This window comes from Capra hircus, chromosome 14 (assembly GCF_001704415.2).
Source record: "Capra hircus breed San Clemente chromosome 14, ASM170441v1, whole genome shotgun sequence".
Taxonomy (NCBI): Eukaryota; Metazoa; Chordata; class Mammalia; order Artiodactyla; family Bovidae; genus Capra; species Capra hircus.
Window position 1 is genome coordinate 6,709,568 of NC_030821.1, and position 17,200 is coordinate 6,726,767.

The 17,200-nt window shown below is 38.0% G+C and overlaps 1 protein-coding gene across 1 annotated transcript in view; it reads left to right on the forward strand.

The window, feature by feature from the left end:
* Positions 1–17,200, forward strand: part of CNBD1 (cyclic nucleotide binding domain containing 1) — a 405,676-nt gene that overhangs the window by 297,205 nt on the left and 91,271 nt on the right. The window contains exon 8 of the mRNA XM_018058081.1: positions 2,885–2,898. Coding sequence (XP_017913570.1) covers positions 2,885–2,898 — 14 coding nt within the window. The remainder of the gene's footprint in view (positions 1–2,884; positions 2,899–17,200) is intronic.

The window sequence follows — 17,200 nt, forward strand, 5'->3', positions numbered from 1 at the left end:
AGCATCAATTCTTTGGCATTCAGCTTTCTTTATGTTCCAACTCTCACATCCATACATGCCTAATGGAAAAACCAAAGCTTTGACTGGATGGACCTTTGTTGGCAAAGTAATGTTTCTGGTTTTTAATATGTTGTCTAGGTTGGTCCAAACTTTTCTTCCAAGGAACAACCGTCTTTTAATTTCATGGCTTCACTCACCATCTGCGGTGATTTTGGAGCCCAAGAAAATAAATTCTGTCACTGTTTCCATTGTTTCCCCATCTACTTGCCATGAAGTGATGGGATCAGATGCCATGATCTTAGTCTTCTGAATGTAGCTGTACAGTTTTCCCAGTACCACTTATTGAGGAGACTGTCTTTACACCATTGTATATTTTTGCCTCCTTTGTCAAAGGTAAGGTGCCCATAGTGAATGGATGTAGCTCTACTTTGTTGCACTGGTCTATATTTCTGTTTTTATGCCAGTACCATACTGTCTTGACAACTGTCTCTTTGTAGTATGGCCTGAGGTCAGGAAGGTTGATTCTTCCAGCTCCACTCTTCTTTCTCAAGATCGCTTTGGCTATTCAGGGTCTTTTGTGTTTCCATTTGTTCTAGTGCTTTTTGAATGGTGGAAAATACCATTGGTATTTTGATACAGATTGCATTGAATCCGTAGATTGTTTTGAGTAGTATAGTCCTTTTCACAATAGTGATTCTTCCAATCCAAGAGTATGATATACCTCTTCATCTGTTTGTGTCATCTTTGATTTCTTTCATCAGTGTCAAATAGATTTCTGCATACAGGTCTTTTCTCTCTTTAGGTGGGTTTATTCCTAGGTATTTTATTCTTTTGCTCCAATGGTGAATGGGATTATTTCACTAATTTTTCTTTCTGAGTTTTCATTGTTCATGAATAGGAATGCAAGGGATTTCTGTCTATTAATTTTATATCCTGCAGATTTACTGTATTTATTGATTTGGGCTAGTAATTTCTTGGTGGCATCTTTAGGGTTTCCTGTGCATAGAATCATGTCATTAGCAAATGAGGGTTTTATTTCTTCTTTTCAGTCTGGATTCCTTTTATTTCTTTTTCTCCTGTGATTTCTGTGGCTAGGACTTCCAAAACTATATTAAATGATAGTGGCACGAGTGGGTACCCTTGTCTTGCTCCTGATCTTGGAGGAAATGCTTCCAGGTTTTCACCATTGAGAATGTTTGCTATGGGTTTGTCATAGATGGCCTTTATTATGTTGAGGTAGGTTCCTTCTGTGCCTGCTTTCTGAGGAAATAGGTGTTGAATTTTGTTAAAAGCTTTCTCTGCATCTATTGAGATGATCATATATTTATCTTTCATTTTATTAATATAGTTTAACACAATGATTGATTTGTATATATTAAAGAACCCTTATATCCCAGGGATAAACTCCACTTGCTCAATTCCTTTAATGTGTTGCTGGGTTCTGTTTGCTAGAATTTAGTTAAGGATTTTTGCATCTTTGTTCATCAGTGATATGGTCTGTGATTTTCTTTTTTTGTGTATAGTTTCTTTGTCTGGTTTTGGTATCAGGAGGATGGTGGCCTCCTAGAATGAGTTTGGGAGTTTTCTTTCCTCTGCAATTTTCTGGAAGAGTTTGAGCAGTATAGGTGTTACCTCTTCTCTAAACATTTAGAATTCACCTGTGAAGCCATCTGGTCTCAAGCTTTTATTTTTTGGAAGAATTTTGATCACAGATTTGATTTCATTGCCTGTGATTGGTATGTTCATATTTTCCATTTCTTCCTGTTTCGGTCTTGGAAGGTTGTACTTTTCTAAGAATTTACCCATTTCTTATAGATTGTCCATTTTATTGGCATATAGTTGCTTGTAATAGTCTTTTATGATCCTTTATATTTCTGCATTGTCTATTGTAACATCTCCTTTTCATTTCTAATTTTATTGATGAAACTCTTCTCTCCCTTTTCTTCTTGATGGGTCTGGCTAATGGCTTGTCAATTTTATCTTCTCAAAGAACCAGCTTTAAGTTTTATTGATCTTTGCTATTGTCTCCTTCATTTATTTTTTTAAATTTATAACCAGTCTGATCTTTATGATTTATTTCTTTCTACTAACTTTGTTTTGTTGTTCTTTTTCTAGTTGCTTTAGGTGTAAGGTTAGCTTGTTTTTTTGATGTTTTTCTTGTTTCTCTAGGTAGGCTTGTATTGCTGTAAACTTGCCTCTGAGTATTGCTTTTACTGTATCCAATACATTTTGAATTGTGTTCATCATCCTATTTCTGGCATAGACTATGGTTTAATAAATAATAGTGTATTATTATTATTGGGCTTCCCTTGTGACTCAGCTGATAAAGAATCTTCCTGCAATGAAGGAGACCTGGGTTTGATCCCTGGTTGAGAAGATCCCTGGAGAAGGGAAAATATACCCACTCCAGTATTCTGACGTGGAGAATTCCATGGACTGTATAGTCCATGGGGTCACAAAGAGTTGGCTATGACTGAGCGACTTTCATTTTCATCATTACTCAATGTAATTGAATCAGATTAAGAAAAAAATATTAAGAATATTGATTCATACTGCAGGATAATTAACTCCCTTCCAACTTCTATCATGGCTGTTAGGCTGGAGTCAATCCATATCCTAAACACTTCCTAAAAGTTTTCCACCAAATTAAATCCTACTGGAAGCATCATTTCTCAGGTGATGCATTCAGCTGGTCTTCAGCGGCAGTGAGTTTACTCATTGTGTCAGGAACTAGGTATTTTCATTTCCATTTCCACTGGAGAATCTCTGCTCCTTGAGGAACATTTTCAGAAGCTATAATCTTGGGAGGAGAAGCTTATATACATTACGGAGACATTCTGTTTTTCCCTATCCTCTCCTTCCTTGCCTCCAAATCATGTCACAGATCTTCCTTCCTATGTTCCCATTTGTATTGAGACAGGTTCCTAGCATGTACTACCTCAGTTTAGTAGTCAACTCATTAGGAATTTGCTTCTTATTCATTGGTTAGACCATATGGAAGCTTAATCAGTTTTCTAACAAGGATATCTGGCTAACCCATGATCTTGAAACTCACATTTGTCCTTGTTTGCTATGGTTATTCTGTATTGCTATCATTGCTAGTTAATGTGTGCTTTCTGTCTGCAATTTAGTTTTGCTATTTCTAGTTATCTATATATCTAGTTGGAGAAGGCAATGGCAACCCACTCCAGTACTCTTACCTGGAAAATCCCATGGACGGAGGAGCCTGGTAGGCTGTAGTCCATGGGGTCATGAAGAGTCGGACACTTACTGAGCGACTTCACTTTCACTTTTCACTTTCATGCATTGGAGAAGGAAATGGCAACCCACTCCAGTGTTCTTGCCTGAAGAATCCCAGGGATGGTGGAGCCTGGTGGGCTGCCATCTCTGGGGTCGCACAGAGTTGGACACGACTGAAGTGACTTAGCAGCATATATCTAGTTACAGCTATCACAATCTCCAAAATTCCATTTCACTACTTACAAAACATAATTATATATCTCAATGCTATAGACTCTTGTATGCCTGCCAGCATGCATCAGCCCTGTCGCACAGTCGCGTCCAACTCTTTGCAACCCCATGGACTACAGCACACCAAGCCTCCCTGTCCATCACCAACTCCCAGAGCTTGCTCAAACTCATGTCCATTGAGTCAGTGATGCATCCAACCATCTTATCCTCTGTCAATCCCTTCTCCTGTCTTCAAACTTTCCAAGCATCAGGATCTTTTCCAATGAGTCAGTTTTTTGTATCAGGTGACCAGAGTGTTGGAAATTCAGCCTCAGCATCAGTCCTTCCAATGAGTATTCAAGACTGGTTTCCTTTAGGATGGACTGGTTTGATAGCCAGATGGATAGGATAGTCTTACACATCCATATTAAGAAGAAAGTGCACAGTTGGAGAAAGAAGATAAAGAATAAGGGGAATTGTAAGTGCAGTTTGAAATAATGAAAATTACGATACAAAAGCACAGAGTTTGATATGAGACAATCGTAGGCTTGAATCCTGACCCTGCTGTTTACTAGTCATTTGACCTTGGACATGTTCCATAATTTTTCTAAAGCTCTATTTCTGCATTTGTAAAATAGATTTAGAGGTAGTCATAGTATTATTAATATCCTCCTCTGACTACTCTTCTGAAGATTAAGTAAGATGATTGATGAAACTGATTTCCACAAAAAAAGGTCTCGGTGCATTTCTGTTGTAACTATTACACAATAGTAAGTGAAGTCGCTCAGTTATGTCTGACCCTTTGCAACCCCATGGACTGTAGCCTACCAGGCTCCTCTGTCCATGGGATTTTCCAGGCAATAGTACTAGAGTGGATTGCCACTTCCTTTTCCAGGGGTTCTTCCCAACACAGGGATCAGATGGTAAAGCCTCTGTCTACAATGCAGGAGACCTGGGTTCGATCCCTGGGTTGGGAAGATCCCCTGGAGAAGGAAATGGCAATCCATTCCAGTACAATTGCCTGGAAAATCTCATGGACATAGGAGCCTGGTCGGCTACAGTCCATGGGGTCACAAAGGATCAGACACGACTGAGTGACCTCACTTAGTAGTATTTGCAGTCGACATATAAAGAAAGTAGATTGAAATGCTTAGATTATAAATGGATAGAATAAATTAGGGAAGACATTCTCTGTGTTTATAAGGAGCTGCTAAGAAAATAGAATCAAAAATCACAAAGTATTTTTTTGTGTGTGTGTGTCAATGAATAAACCTCATGACTAAATAAATTCATCTAAGGGCAAACCATTCAATATCACAGTAATCCAAGTTGATGCCCTAACTAGTAACACTGAAGAAGCTGAAGTTGAACGGTTCTATGAAGACCAACAAGACCTTTTAGAACTAACACCCAAAAAAGATGTCCTTTTCATTATAGGCCACTGGAATGCAAAAGTAGGAAGTCAAGAAACATCTGGAGTAACAGGCAAATTTGGCCTTGGAATATGGAATGAAGCAGGACAAAGACTAATAGAGTTTTGCCAAGAAAATGCACTGGTCATAGCAAACACCCTCTTCAACAACACAAGAGAAGACTCTACACATGGACATTACCAGATGGTCAAGACTGAAATCAGATTGATTATATTCTCTGCAGCCAAAGATGGAGACGCTCTATACAGTCAGCAAAAACAAGACTGGGAACTGACTGGGGCTCAGATCATGAACTTCTTATTGCCAAATTCAGACTTAAATTGAAGAAAGTAGGGAAAACCACTAGACCATTCAGGTATGACCTAAATCAAGTCCCTTATGATTAAACAGTGGAAGTGAGAAATAGATTTAAGGGACTAGATCAGATAGATAGAGTGCCTGATGAATTATGGACTGAGGTTCATGATATTGTACAGGAGACAGGGATCAAGACCATCACCATGAAAAAGAAAGGCAAAAAAGCAAAATGGCTGTCTGAGGAGGCCTTTAAAATAGCTGTGAAAAGAAGAGAAGCAAAAAGCAAAGGAAAGAGGAAAGATAGATGCAGAGTTCCAAAGAATAGCAAGAAGAGATAAGAAAGACTTCCTCAGTGATCAATGCAAAGAAAAAGAGGAAAAGAACAGAATGGGAAAGACTAGAGATCTCTTCAAAAAATTAGAGATACCAAGGGAACATTTCATGCAAAAATGGGCTCGATAAAGGACAGAAATGGTATGGACCTAACAGAAGCAGAAGATATTAAGAAGAAGTGGCAAGAATACACAGAAGAACTGTACAAAAAAGATCTTTACAACCAAGATAATCATGATGGTGTGATCACTCACCTAGAGCCAGACATCCTGGATGTGAATTCAAGTGGACCTTAGAAAGCATCACTACCAAGAAAGCTTGTAGAGGTGATGGAATTCCAGTAGAGCTATTTCAAATCCTGAAAGATGATGTGTGAAAGTGCTGCACTCAGTATGCCAGCAAATTTGGAAAACTCAGCAGTGGCCACAGGACTGGAAAAGTTCAGTTTTCATTCCAATCCTAAAGAAAGGCAATGCTAAAGAATGCTCAAACTACCGCACAATTGCACTCATCTCACATGTTAGTAAAGTAATGCTCAAAATTCTCCAAGCCAGGCTTCAGCAATATGTGAACCATGAACTCCCTGATGTTCAAGCTGGTTTTAGAAAAGGCACAGGACCCAGAGATCAAATTGCCAACATCTGCTGGATCTTGGAAAAAGCAAGAGAGTTTGAGAAAAACATCTATTTCTGCTTTATTGACTATGCCAAAGCCTTTGATTGTGTGGATCACAATTAACTGTGGAAAATTCTGAAAGAGATGGGAATACTAGACCATCTGATGTGCTTCTTGATAAACCTATATGCAGATCAGGAAGCAACAGTTAGGACTGGACATGGAACAACAGACTGGTTCCAAATAGGAAAAGGAGTACGTTAAGGCTGTATATTGTCTCCCTTCTTATTTAACCTATATGCAGAGAACATCATGAGAAATGTTGGACTGGAAGAAGCACAAGCTGGAATCAAGATTGCCGGGAGAAATATCAATAACCTCAGATATGCAGATGACACTACCCTTATGGCAGAAAGTGAAGAAGAACTAAAAAGCCTCTTGATGAAAGTGAAAAGGAGAGTGAAAAAGTTGGCTTAAAGCTCAACATTCAGAAAATGAAGATCATGGCATCTGGTCCCATCACTTCATGGGAAATAGATGGGGAAACAGTGGAAACAGTGTCAGACTTTATTTTTTGGGGGCTCCAAAATCACTGCAGTAGGTAACTGCAGCCCTGAAATTAAAAGACGCTTATTCCTTGGAAGGAAAGTTATGACCAAAATAGATAGCATACTAAGAAGCAGAGACATCACTTTGCCAACAAAGGTCCATCTAATCAAGGCTATGGTTTTCCCAGTATGTAAGGATGTGAGAGTTGGACTGTGAAGAAAGCTGAGTGCTGAAGAACTGATGCTTTTGAACTGTGGTGTTGGAGAAGACTCTTGAGAGTCCCTTGGACTGCCAGGAGATCCAACCAGTCCATTCTGAAGGAGATCAGCCCTGGGATTTCTTTGAAAGGAATGATGCTGAAGCTGAAACTCCAGTACTTTGGCCATCTAATGCAAAGACTTGACTCATTGGAAAAGACCCTGATTCTGGGAGGGATTGGGGGCAGGAGGAGAAGGGGATGACAGAGGATGAGATGGCTGGATGGCATCACAGACTTGACGGACGTGAGTCTGAATGAGCTCCGGGAGTTGGTGATGGACAGAGAGGCCTGGCGTGCTGCAATTCATGGGGTCACAAAAAGTCGGACACAACTGAGCGACTGAACTGAGTTGAACTGAAGTGCATATTTTGGAAATAGTGCTAAAGTTAGTTAGGAGAGCAGAAGATCTTGAATTTTGGCTTTAAGGAGTTTGTATTTACTTGAACACTGCATGAAATTATATACATTTGTTTATACCCACAACAGCATTCAACACAACAATTTAGATATGGTATATTTTTGAAAAAATAACAATAGAAATATTCTTCATGGTGTCTGGTAGATGAAGAAAGAAGGATAATTAAATGATCACTACAATGGTATTAGTATAATATATAATATAGTGATATTATGACAGCTGAAGTACACTGTGATTAAAATTGTATACCTTTGTCATTCAAATACTTTAAATAATGTAATACCAGTACCAGTGCTTGCACACAGGAAACAAAATGATATTTATTTGCAATTATTTCGGGAGCTATAATTATATCATTTATATTCTTGCTAAAATTAGAAAAAGCAATTGATCCGCCTTTTTTTTTTTAATTGAATACATTGGGTAACCAGAGGTAATAGCACATGTACATAATTTAATTGCTCACTGCATGAATTTAACTATTGATATTTATGTTAAATATTGGATTTCCCTGTAGCTCAAGGTAAAGATTCTGCCTGCAATGGAGGCCACCCAGGTTTGATCCCTGGGTTGGGAAGATCCTCTGAAGAAGGGAATGGTAACCCAATCCAGTATTCTTGTATGGAGAATCCCATGGACAGAGGAGCCTGGCAGGCTACAGTTCATGAGGTTGCAAAGAGTCGGACACAACTGAGTGACTAACACTTCACTTCATATTAAATATCAATTAAATCCTATGTTTTCTGGGAATATATCCACTCTCAGAGAGCTACTTTCTTGGCCTTTATCAGTTGCTAGCTAGTTAGTCAATAACAGATTGTGCGAGTGAGGATTAAGAAGTAGGGATGGGGACAGAGGTTGGAAATGGTAAAACAAATTTGTTGCTAAAATGTATGCTCTAAATTCTCCAAGCCAGACTTCAGCAATATGTGAACTGTGAACTCCCTGATGTTCAAGCTGGTTTTAGAAAAGGCAGAGGAACCAGAGATCAAATTGCCAACATCTGCTGGATCATGTAAAAAGCAAGAGAGTTGCAGAAAAACATCTATTTCTGCTTTATTGACTATGCCAAAGCCTTTGACTGTGTGGATCACAATAAACTGTGGAAAATTCTGAAAGAGATGGAAATACCAGACCACCTAACCTGCCTCTTGAGAAATCTGTATGCAGGTCAGGAAGCAACAGTTAGAACTGGAAATGGAACAACAGACTGGTTCCAAATAAGAAAAGGAGTACGTCAAGGCTGTATATTGTCACCCTGCTTATTTAACTTATGTGCAGAGTACATCATGAGAAACGCTGGACTGGAAGAAATACAAGCTGGAATCAAGATTGCCAGGAGAAATATCAATAACCTCAGATATGCAGATGACACCACCCTTATGGCAGAAAGTGAAGAGGAACTAAAAAGCCTCTTGATGAAAGTGAAAGAGGAGAGTGAAAAAGTTGGCTTAAACCTCAACATTCAGAAAACAAATATCATGGCATCTGGTCCCATCACTTCATGGGAAATAAATGGGGAAACAGTGGAAACAGTGTCACAATACTTTTTTGGGCTCCAAAATCACTGCAGATGGTGACTGCAGCCATGAAATTAAAAGATGCTTGCTCCTTAGAAGAAAAGTTATGACCAACCTAGATAGTATATTCAAAAGCAGAGACATTACTTTGCCGACTAAGTTCCATCTAGTCAAAGCTATGGTTTTTCCAGTGGTCATGTATGGATGTGAGAGTTGGACTGTGAAGAAGGCTGAGCGCTGAAGAATTGATGCGTTTGAGCTGTGGTGTTGGAGAAGACTCTTGAGGGTCCCTTGGACTGCCAGGAGATCCAACCAGTCCATTCTGAAGAAGATCAGCCCTGAGATTTCTTTGGAAGCAATGATGCTAAAGCTGAAGCTCCAGTACTTTGGCCACCACATGCGAAGAGTTGACTCATTGGAAAAGACTCTGATGCTGGAAGAGATCGGGGGCAGGAGGAGAAGGGGACGACCCAGATGAGATGGCTGGATGGCATCATTGACTCGATGGACGTTAGTCTTTGTGAACTCCGGGAGATGGTGATGGACAGGGAGGCCTGGCGTCCTGCGATTCATGGGTTCGCAAAGAGTCGGACACGACTGAGCGACTGAACTGAACTGAACTGAACTGAAACATATTTTGAGCAAGTTAATCACTTGATGATCATTGAATCCTGAGTTTTCAGTCTCCCAACTACTAAATAGTTCTAATCTGTGTTATCAGCAAAGATCGTGTCTTTCTTATACCTGGGGGTAATTGAGCCATGAGGATCTTACTCATAGTCTCCAAAACATTTCAAGTTTCATCAGATATTTGGATGAATTTAGGGGGACTTCGGAAGCAGTGATAAATGGTTGCTCCCACTGGAGAATTAATACATCATTTTAATATGATAGTTGAATAGCAATTTCATCTCTAGATCCAGAATAAAGCTCAACCAATATTTTCAAATGGTAATTTATTCCAAATAATTTTAAGCTATAGGGCAAGCAGAATATTGGGATAGCCTGAAGACTAAAACAAAGTCATGTTTGATAAGCATAAAGAATTTGTCTTTCAGGATATTTAATTTCCAGATCTCCAGATTTCTGAAAGTGCAAGTTGCCTAATCTTCTAGGTATGCTGTTCTCTAAGCTGGTTGTCTTCCTTTTTATTGCCTCTCCATATCAAAATACTTGTCAGGGATGCATTCTTCATCCAGGCTTCTGATCCCCTCCGACTCTTATTTCATTCATTTAGGGATTATCTTGAATGATTTTCTGCTGTCTTAGACGTTGGTCTTTCTGAACCCCTATCTCAACTCCCCAGGTTAAGGTGACTTCCTTGAGGTTGGGGAGTTTATATTTCTCTGATGCCTAGTATTCCATAAACTTTTAAGGTGTTCAATAAAAATGAATCAAATTTAACTTGTATGTACTGCTGCTGTTTTTATGGACTGCATTTATTTTATCTAAATTTAAAATATGTGCCGTATTTTGTTCTTGAAATGTAAATATTAGATTATTTAAAAGTTAAAAACCAAAAATTCAGTCAAAAAAGATGGGAACTTAACATACAACTGTTTCTCCAGCCGTTTAAAAAGTCAAGATAAATAGCTTGTGATGGATTTAAAACATGAAGGTATTTCTTACCATGTAGTGACCTTCTATTTTCACAGTTAAAATATGTGGTATAACTAAAAACTAACCTTAAATCACAGAAAACAAACTATTGTTTGAAAATAAATTAGAAAAAGTAAAAATTACGCAGCCTATATGGTATTTTTAATTATGATAGTATGATGACACATTTATAGGTGATTAACTTGGGAAATACAGAACAAAGTAACATACATTTTTGCTATATATTATAATTACTTTTAGTAGATAAATTAATATTTTTAGAGTTTCAATATCAAACTCTCAAATATTACTAATACTGTGTCATATCCTATTTTGTTTTTAACAGCACAGTATTTCTTTATATCCTCAAAACTGGATTAGAAGTTTCAGACCTCTTTCAATTAGTTTTTTAAATGACTAAGATAATAAGCTTTCTAGATTTTAGCAGTAATACTAGATGCCATAATGAATAGAAATATATCAAAATTTTGAGTAAATATAAGTTAGAAATCTAGCATTCTATTCATACTTGCTCAGACCAGTGGAACCACATGTGATACATTTTTGTTAGGCAAAAATATATGCTAACTAAAAGTATGTTATTTTAAATATATTAAAAGTTTTTCTACCACACTTGAGAAAAAAACAACAAAAATGAGAAAGAGAACTTGGAAAACATTAACTAAATTAAATGAGAGCGTGGAAAATGAAATTTAAAAGAGTGAGACAATCTAGATAAGAATAAAGAGCCTCATATAGTCCAGTCATGTTTAAACCTGGCTGCTCATTAGAACCAACCTGGGGTGTTGGAGAAAAAAACAATACTTGAGCATTTGCATTTTTCAAACAATTCCAAGATAATTCTTATACGCATCTGGATTTTGAAAAATGATTACCGATTTTTCTATTAAATGTTAGCTTTAGTGATATAGAATTCTATCATTTTCTACTGACAAATCATGATACAATGGTATTAAAATGAGTAATAGTTACTTAGTCACAGTAGAAAAATACATTTTATCAGTTTTCACAATCAATAAACAAAAAATAAAAGACAATTACATTTGCAAGTCATATTGGAAACATGATGAACCTAACAATGTAAAATAATTACATAGAATTTGGGAGGTTAGGTAGAGTGATGTGTTAGGGAAAAGTGCATACATGCACATGTTTTCATGCATCCAACCAGTCTTTGTCTTTTGGTTGGTGCATTTAATCAATTTTCATTTAGGTTATTATTGATATGAATGATCCTATTTCCATTTCTTAAAAGTTTTGAGTTTATTTTTTGTTGGTTTTTTCCTTCTTTTGTGCTTCCTATCTAGAGAAGTTCCTTTAGCAATTGTTGCAAAGCTGGTTTGATGACACTGAATTCTATTAACTTTTGCTTGCCTGCAAAGCTTTTGGTTTTCTCTATCAAATTGGAATAAAAGTCCTTCTCGGTAAAGTATTCCTGGTTGTAATTTCTTCCTTCTCATCACTTTAACTATATCGTGCCATTTCCTTTTGGCTTGTAGACTTTCCATTGAGAAATCAACTAATAACTTTATGAGAGTTCCCTTGTATATTATTTGTCTATTTTCTCTTGTTGCTTTTAATATTTTAACTGCATTTTGTTATTGTTGTTCAGTCACTAAGTCATGTCCAACTCTTTGTGACCCTATGGACTGTAGTGTCCCAGGCTTCCCTGTCCTTCACTATCTCCTGGAGTTTCCTCAAACTCATGTCCATTGACTAGGTGATGCTATCAAACCATCTCATCCTCTGTCACCCCCTTCTCCTCTTGCCTTCAACCTTTCCCAGCAGCAGGGTCTTTTCCAGTGAGGCAGGTCTTTGCATCAGGTTGCCAAAGGATTGGACCTTCAGCTTTAGCATCAGTCCTTCCAGTGAATATTCAGGGTTGATTTCCTTTAGGATGGACTAGTTTGATCTCCTTGCAGTCCAAGGGACTCTCAAGAGTTCTCCTACAGAGCTTTGTCAACAAAATGATGACTCTGGACTTTAATACACTGTCTAGGTTCGTCATAGTTTTTCTATCAAGGAGCAAGTGTCTTTTAATTTCATCGCTGCAGTCATCATCCCTAGTGATTTTGGAGCCCTAGGAAATAAAACTTGTCACTGTTTCCACTTTTCCCCCTTTTATTTGCCATAAAATAATGGCACCAGATGCTGTGATCTTAGTTTTTTGATGAGTTTCAAGCCAGCTTTTTCACTCTCCTCTTTCACACTCATGAAAAGGTTCTTTAGTTCCTCTTTTCTTTTTGCCATTAGAGTGGTATCATCTGCATATCCGTGGTTGTTGCTATTTCTCCCAGCAATCTTGATTCCAGCCTGTGATCCAGTCTGACATTTTGCATGATGTGGCTTCCCTTGTAGCTCAGTCAGTAAAGAATCTGCCTGCAATGCAGGAGACCTGGGTTTGATTCCTGGATTGGGAAGATTCCTTGGAGGAGGAAATGGCAACCCACTCCAGTATTCTTGCCTGGAGAAGCCCATGGATAGAGGATCCTGGGAGGCTACAGTCCATAGTGTCACAAGAGTCGGGCATAACTTAGTGACTAAACCACAACCACCACCTCCACTCTGCATATAAGTTAGCTAAGCGGGGTGAAGATATCCAGCCTTAAGGTACTCCTTTCTCAGCCGAACCAGTCCATTGTTCCATGCCCAGTTCTAACTGCTGTTTCTTGACCTGCATACGGGTTTCTCAGGAGACAGGTGAGGTGGGCTTGTATTCCCATCTCTTAAAGAATTTTCCACAGTTTGCTGTGATCCATAGTCAGAGGCTTTAGCGTAGTCAATGAAACAGAAGTAGATGTTTTCTGGAATTCTCTTGCTTTTTCCATGATCTAATGGATGTTGACAATTTGACCTCTGGTTCCTCTGCCTTTTCTAAATCATCTGGAAGTTTTCAGTTCAAGTACTGTTGAAACCTCACTAGAAGGATGTTGAGCATAGCTTTGCTGACATGAAATGAACACAATTGTATGGTAGTTTGAACATTCTTTGGTATTGCCCTTCTTTGCAGTTGAAATAAAAACTGACCTTTTCCAGTCTTGTGGCCACTGCTAGGTTTTCCAAATTTTCTGGCATATTGAGTGAAGCATTTTAACAGCATCTCTTTTTTTCTTCTTCTTCTTTTTTTAATTTTTATTTTTACTTTATTTTACTTTTAAGGTTTGAAATAGCTCAGATGGAACTCTACTGCCTCCACTGTCTTTGTTAATAGTAATGCTTCCTCAGGCTCACTTGGCTTCACAGGATGTGTGGCTCTAGGTGGGTGACCACACCATCATGGCTAGCCAGATCATTGGCTTTTTGTACAGGTCTGTGTATTCTTGCCACCTCTTCTTAATCTCTTCTGCTTCTGTTGGGTCCTTGCCATTTTTGTCCTGCCATTCTTAGAATGCTGCCTTTCTCCCTCAATTGTGTTCACTCTTCCAGACATGGGATGGCATAGCATGTGTCCTTTCATTAGTGAAGAAAACATTTCCACAAAAGGCCCGGATGGCACAAACCTCCACTGTTATCTCACTGGCAAGACAGGGTCATAGGTCCATGGTCTGAATGTTTGTATTCTCTCAAAATGCATATGCTGAAATATTAACTCCCAAGGTGATGGTATTAAGAAGTAGGGTCTTTAGGGTATAAGAGTAGAGCACTTTGAATGATACTGAGCCTGCAAAAGTGGCTTGGAGAGACCTCTCAGCTGTCTTCTATCATATAATGCAAGAATTCTACAACTTAGAAGAAAGCTTTCACTCCCATGCTTGCACCTTGATCTCAGACTTTCAGCTTCCAGAACTATGGGCAATAAATGTCTCTCTTTTAAAAGCCACACAATCTGTGGCAGTTTGTTACAGCAGCCTGTATGGACTAAGACAGTCCACCTTTCAACTCAGAATTGATGAGGGTGAGTTTATCACCCTATTAGCCTAGAACAATCAGCTTTCAGCACCATGGGCTTAATTCATAATTCCCAGGCACTTTGAAACCTCATGCCTTAAAGAAACCAGGTTTCTGTCAGCAAGCAAGGCAGGAGTGGGGAAGTGCTGTTGAACAGATGTATAAATTTCTGACACAAAATTCTCAGAAGTTAGTTTGGCATTATGCAAAACCTTTTAATGATTCTGTTGTTGTTTAGTCACTAAGTTGTGTCCGACTCCTTTGCAACTCGATGTACTGCCCCCCACCAGGCTCCTCTGTCCATGCGATTTCCCAGGCAAGGATGCTAAATAGACATAGATACCATATATAGACAAAGTTCTCCATGAAAACAAGACCCTTGAGACCATTAGTGTAATTTCAGTACCTTCATTTTTGTGGTATTGTCTTCCTAATATTTTGAGCATTGAGCATGACTGGTGCCTTTGTAATATGAGATTGTTTTTCTTAGGAGCTGAAGTGACCACTTCTGTCTAGGCGCAATTTAGTGTTTATTCTTTCCAAATGCTATGGTGCATCTCTACAGCAGATGGCTGTAAATGTGTTCAATCACACAATTTTTCTAACTGTACTCTGGTCATTTGAAGACCACCGTATACAATCAGAAGTTTGGGATATAACCCTTCATGCTCCCCATGTGGACTGGTTCCCATCTCTTACATCAAGAACTTCTGTACTTGTCTTTCTAATATTGTACCTCTGAATAAGTTTTCTTTTCAGAAACTATTTTTCAATTGGTGATTTGAAAATGATCCTTGTGGAATCCATTTTGATTAAAACATTTGATGAGCAGATTCATGTATTTCCACATAAATTGATAATAATGTGAGTATATTTTATGGAAGAACAAATACATAAAGGCATTTAAATTAGATTAAATCCCTGGTGTTCCTCCTGACATTCATTTTTAGATTTTCTATGCTCTTATAACCAGAGTTATTCATTTTTATGACAGCTATGGTGATGGACAGGGAGGCCTGGCATGCTGCAATTCATGGGGTGCAAAGAGTCGAACACGACTGAGTGACTGAACTGAACTGATGGCTCAATTGTGATTCAAGATATACCAGATTTTACAAAGGAAAAGGCTTTTTCTTTGTGTTTTTACTTAAACATGAAACAAAGTATACTTTTTAATTTTATCCAATTCTATGAAATTGATTCACTATTTAATATCAAACAATGATAGTTGACTTTCAATATTTTGTTATTATAATGAGTTTTAACATTATTCAAAATCAATTATGTTTTTATTTCAACTATTATATTTACACAAAGAAAGACAATTTCATAGCTACACTCTGTAAACATCTTATAATCAGAAAAGTAATTAGCTATTTTACCTAGAGAATAAGTTAATAGAAGCACGTAATTTATTCTTTCATTGGTTATTTTAATACTGCTAATTCAACAAACCTTAATTAAGCATCCATGTTGTGTGTGTACCGACTGCTGAGTACTGAAAAAATAATGAGTTCAATATTGTTATTGTTCTCAAATTTGAAGTTTAATATGCAATATTTATCAAACTTTTTAGGTGTTATGGAGAAACTTAGAGGAACATTTCTTGCCTCTAAAGGGTTTATAATTTGACTGGGGGCTCAATATATGTACACATACAAATTATCTGACAACATGAGATAATCTTTATGAAGTGCTAAATAACTGGGACAAAGAAGTTCTACAGAATTTCAGAGGCAGGTGAGACACTATGGGTTCAGTGTCAAATAATGCTTGTTGAAAAGGGGGAATTTGTGATAACTTTTAAAAGACAAGATTTGATTATAAAGTAAGGGAGAGGACACATATTGAGTGTGTGTGTGAAGAATTCTATTTTGAGCAGTGATTTAGATATGAAAATACACATATACCTGGCAGCTGTGAAGTTTAGAAAATTCAGTGGTAAATGGATAGAGGGCAGCGCTAAAGAAGGAGTAAAGACAAAGTGAAAAGGTAAGACGAAACCAGATGTCCAAGGGCGTCTAAACAATAAGCTGAAAAGCTAAGGCAACGAAGTTTGGATAGTTTTCCTCTTCCCTTACTCCCCAGGGTCACCTTCTATCCTTCTACTCTTTACGTTCCACCCCAAGGCTAGCTCGCAGGGATTAAATCCAAGGGCTCTTTTGCCCGCAGGCCTGCAATTGGATTCAATCCATGGAGACCAGAAAGAGCAGGAGAGCAGAGGTCAGTGTTTGTTCCCTGATTCCCGCTCTGCAGTGTCACTAGCTGAAGCTCCCACCTGAAGGTCACAACGCATGCTCAGTGGACCTCTCCACACACACATTTCAGCTAGTCTTCAAGGGTTCCCTCTTTAGGCCTAGGGAAGATGCCTGTGCACTTCTCTCTTAGCCCCTGGATAATACATGCTCACATTTGATCTCCCTATATCCTAATTAGCTTCTTCATTAAATCCTTTTAATATTACTGTGGTATTTCTCCCCTGACTGATAATAAGGTAAATATGGAAGTAATTGTTTCAGAAATATTAATATTATGGCAGGGAATCAGAAATAGATCGGCAAACTAGAACTATGGAGAGAATTAATGAACAGAATTAAGTACCCAGGAGGCAAATTCAGGTAATGAAAACACATGAATACTATTAAAGTAGTAATGATGAAAGTTATGGACAATGAGATAATAACAGCATATTAAACATGAATTGAGCAGTCATGAGAATTGCAAGCATATGGAAATTAACAGGGAATAAGAATTTGCTTAAATAAGGATGTTAACAACTGAAAGATTCTGTGTCATCAGTAAAAACATTTTATCATAC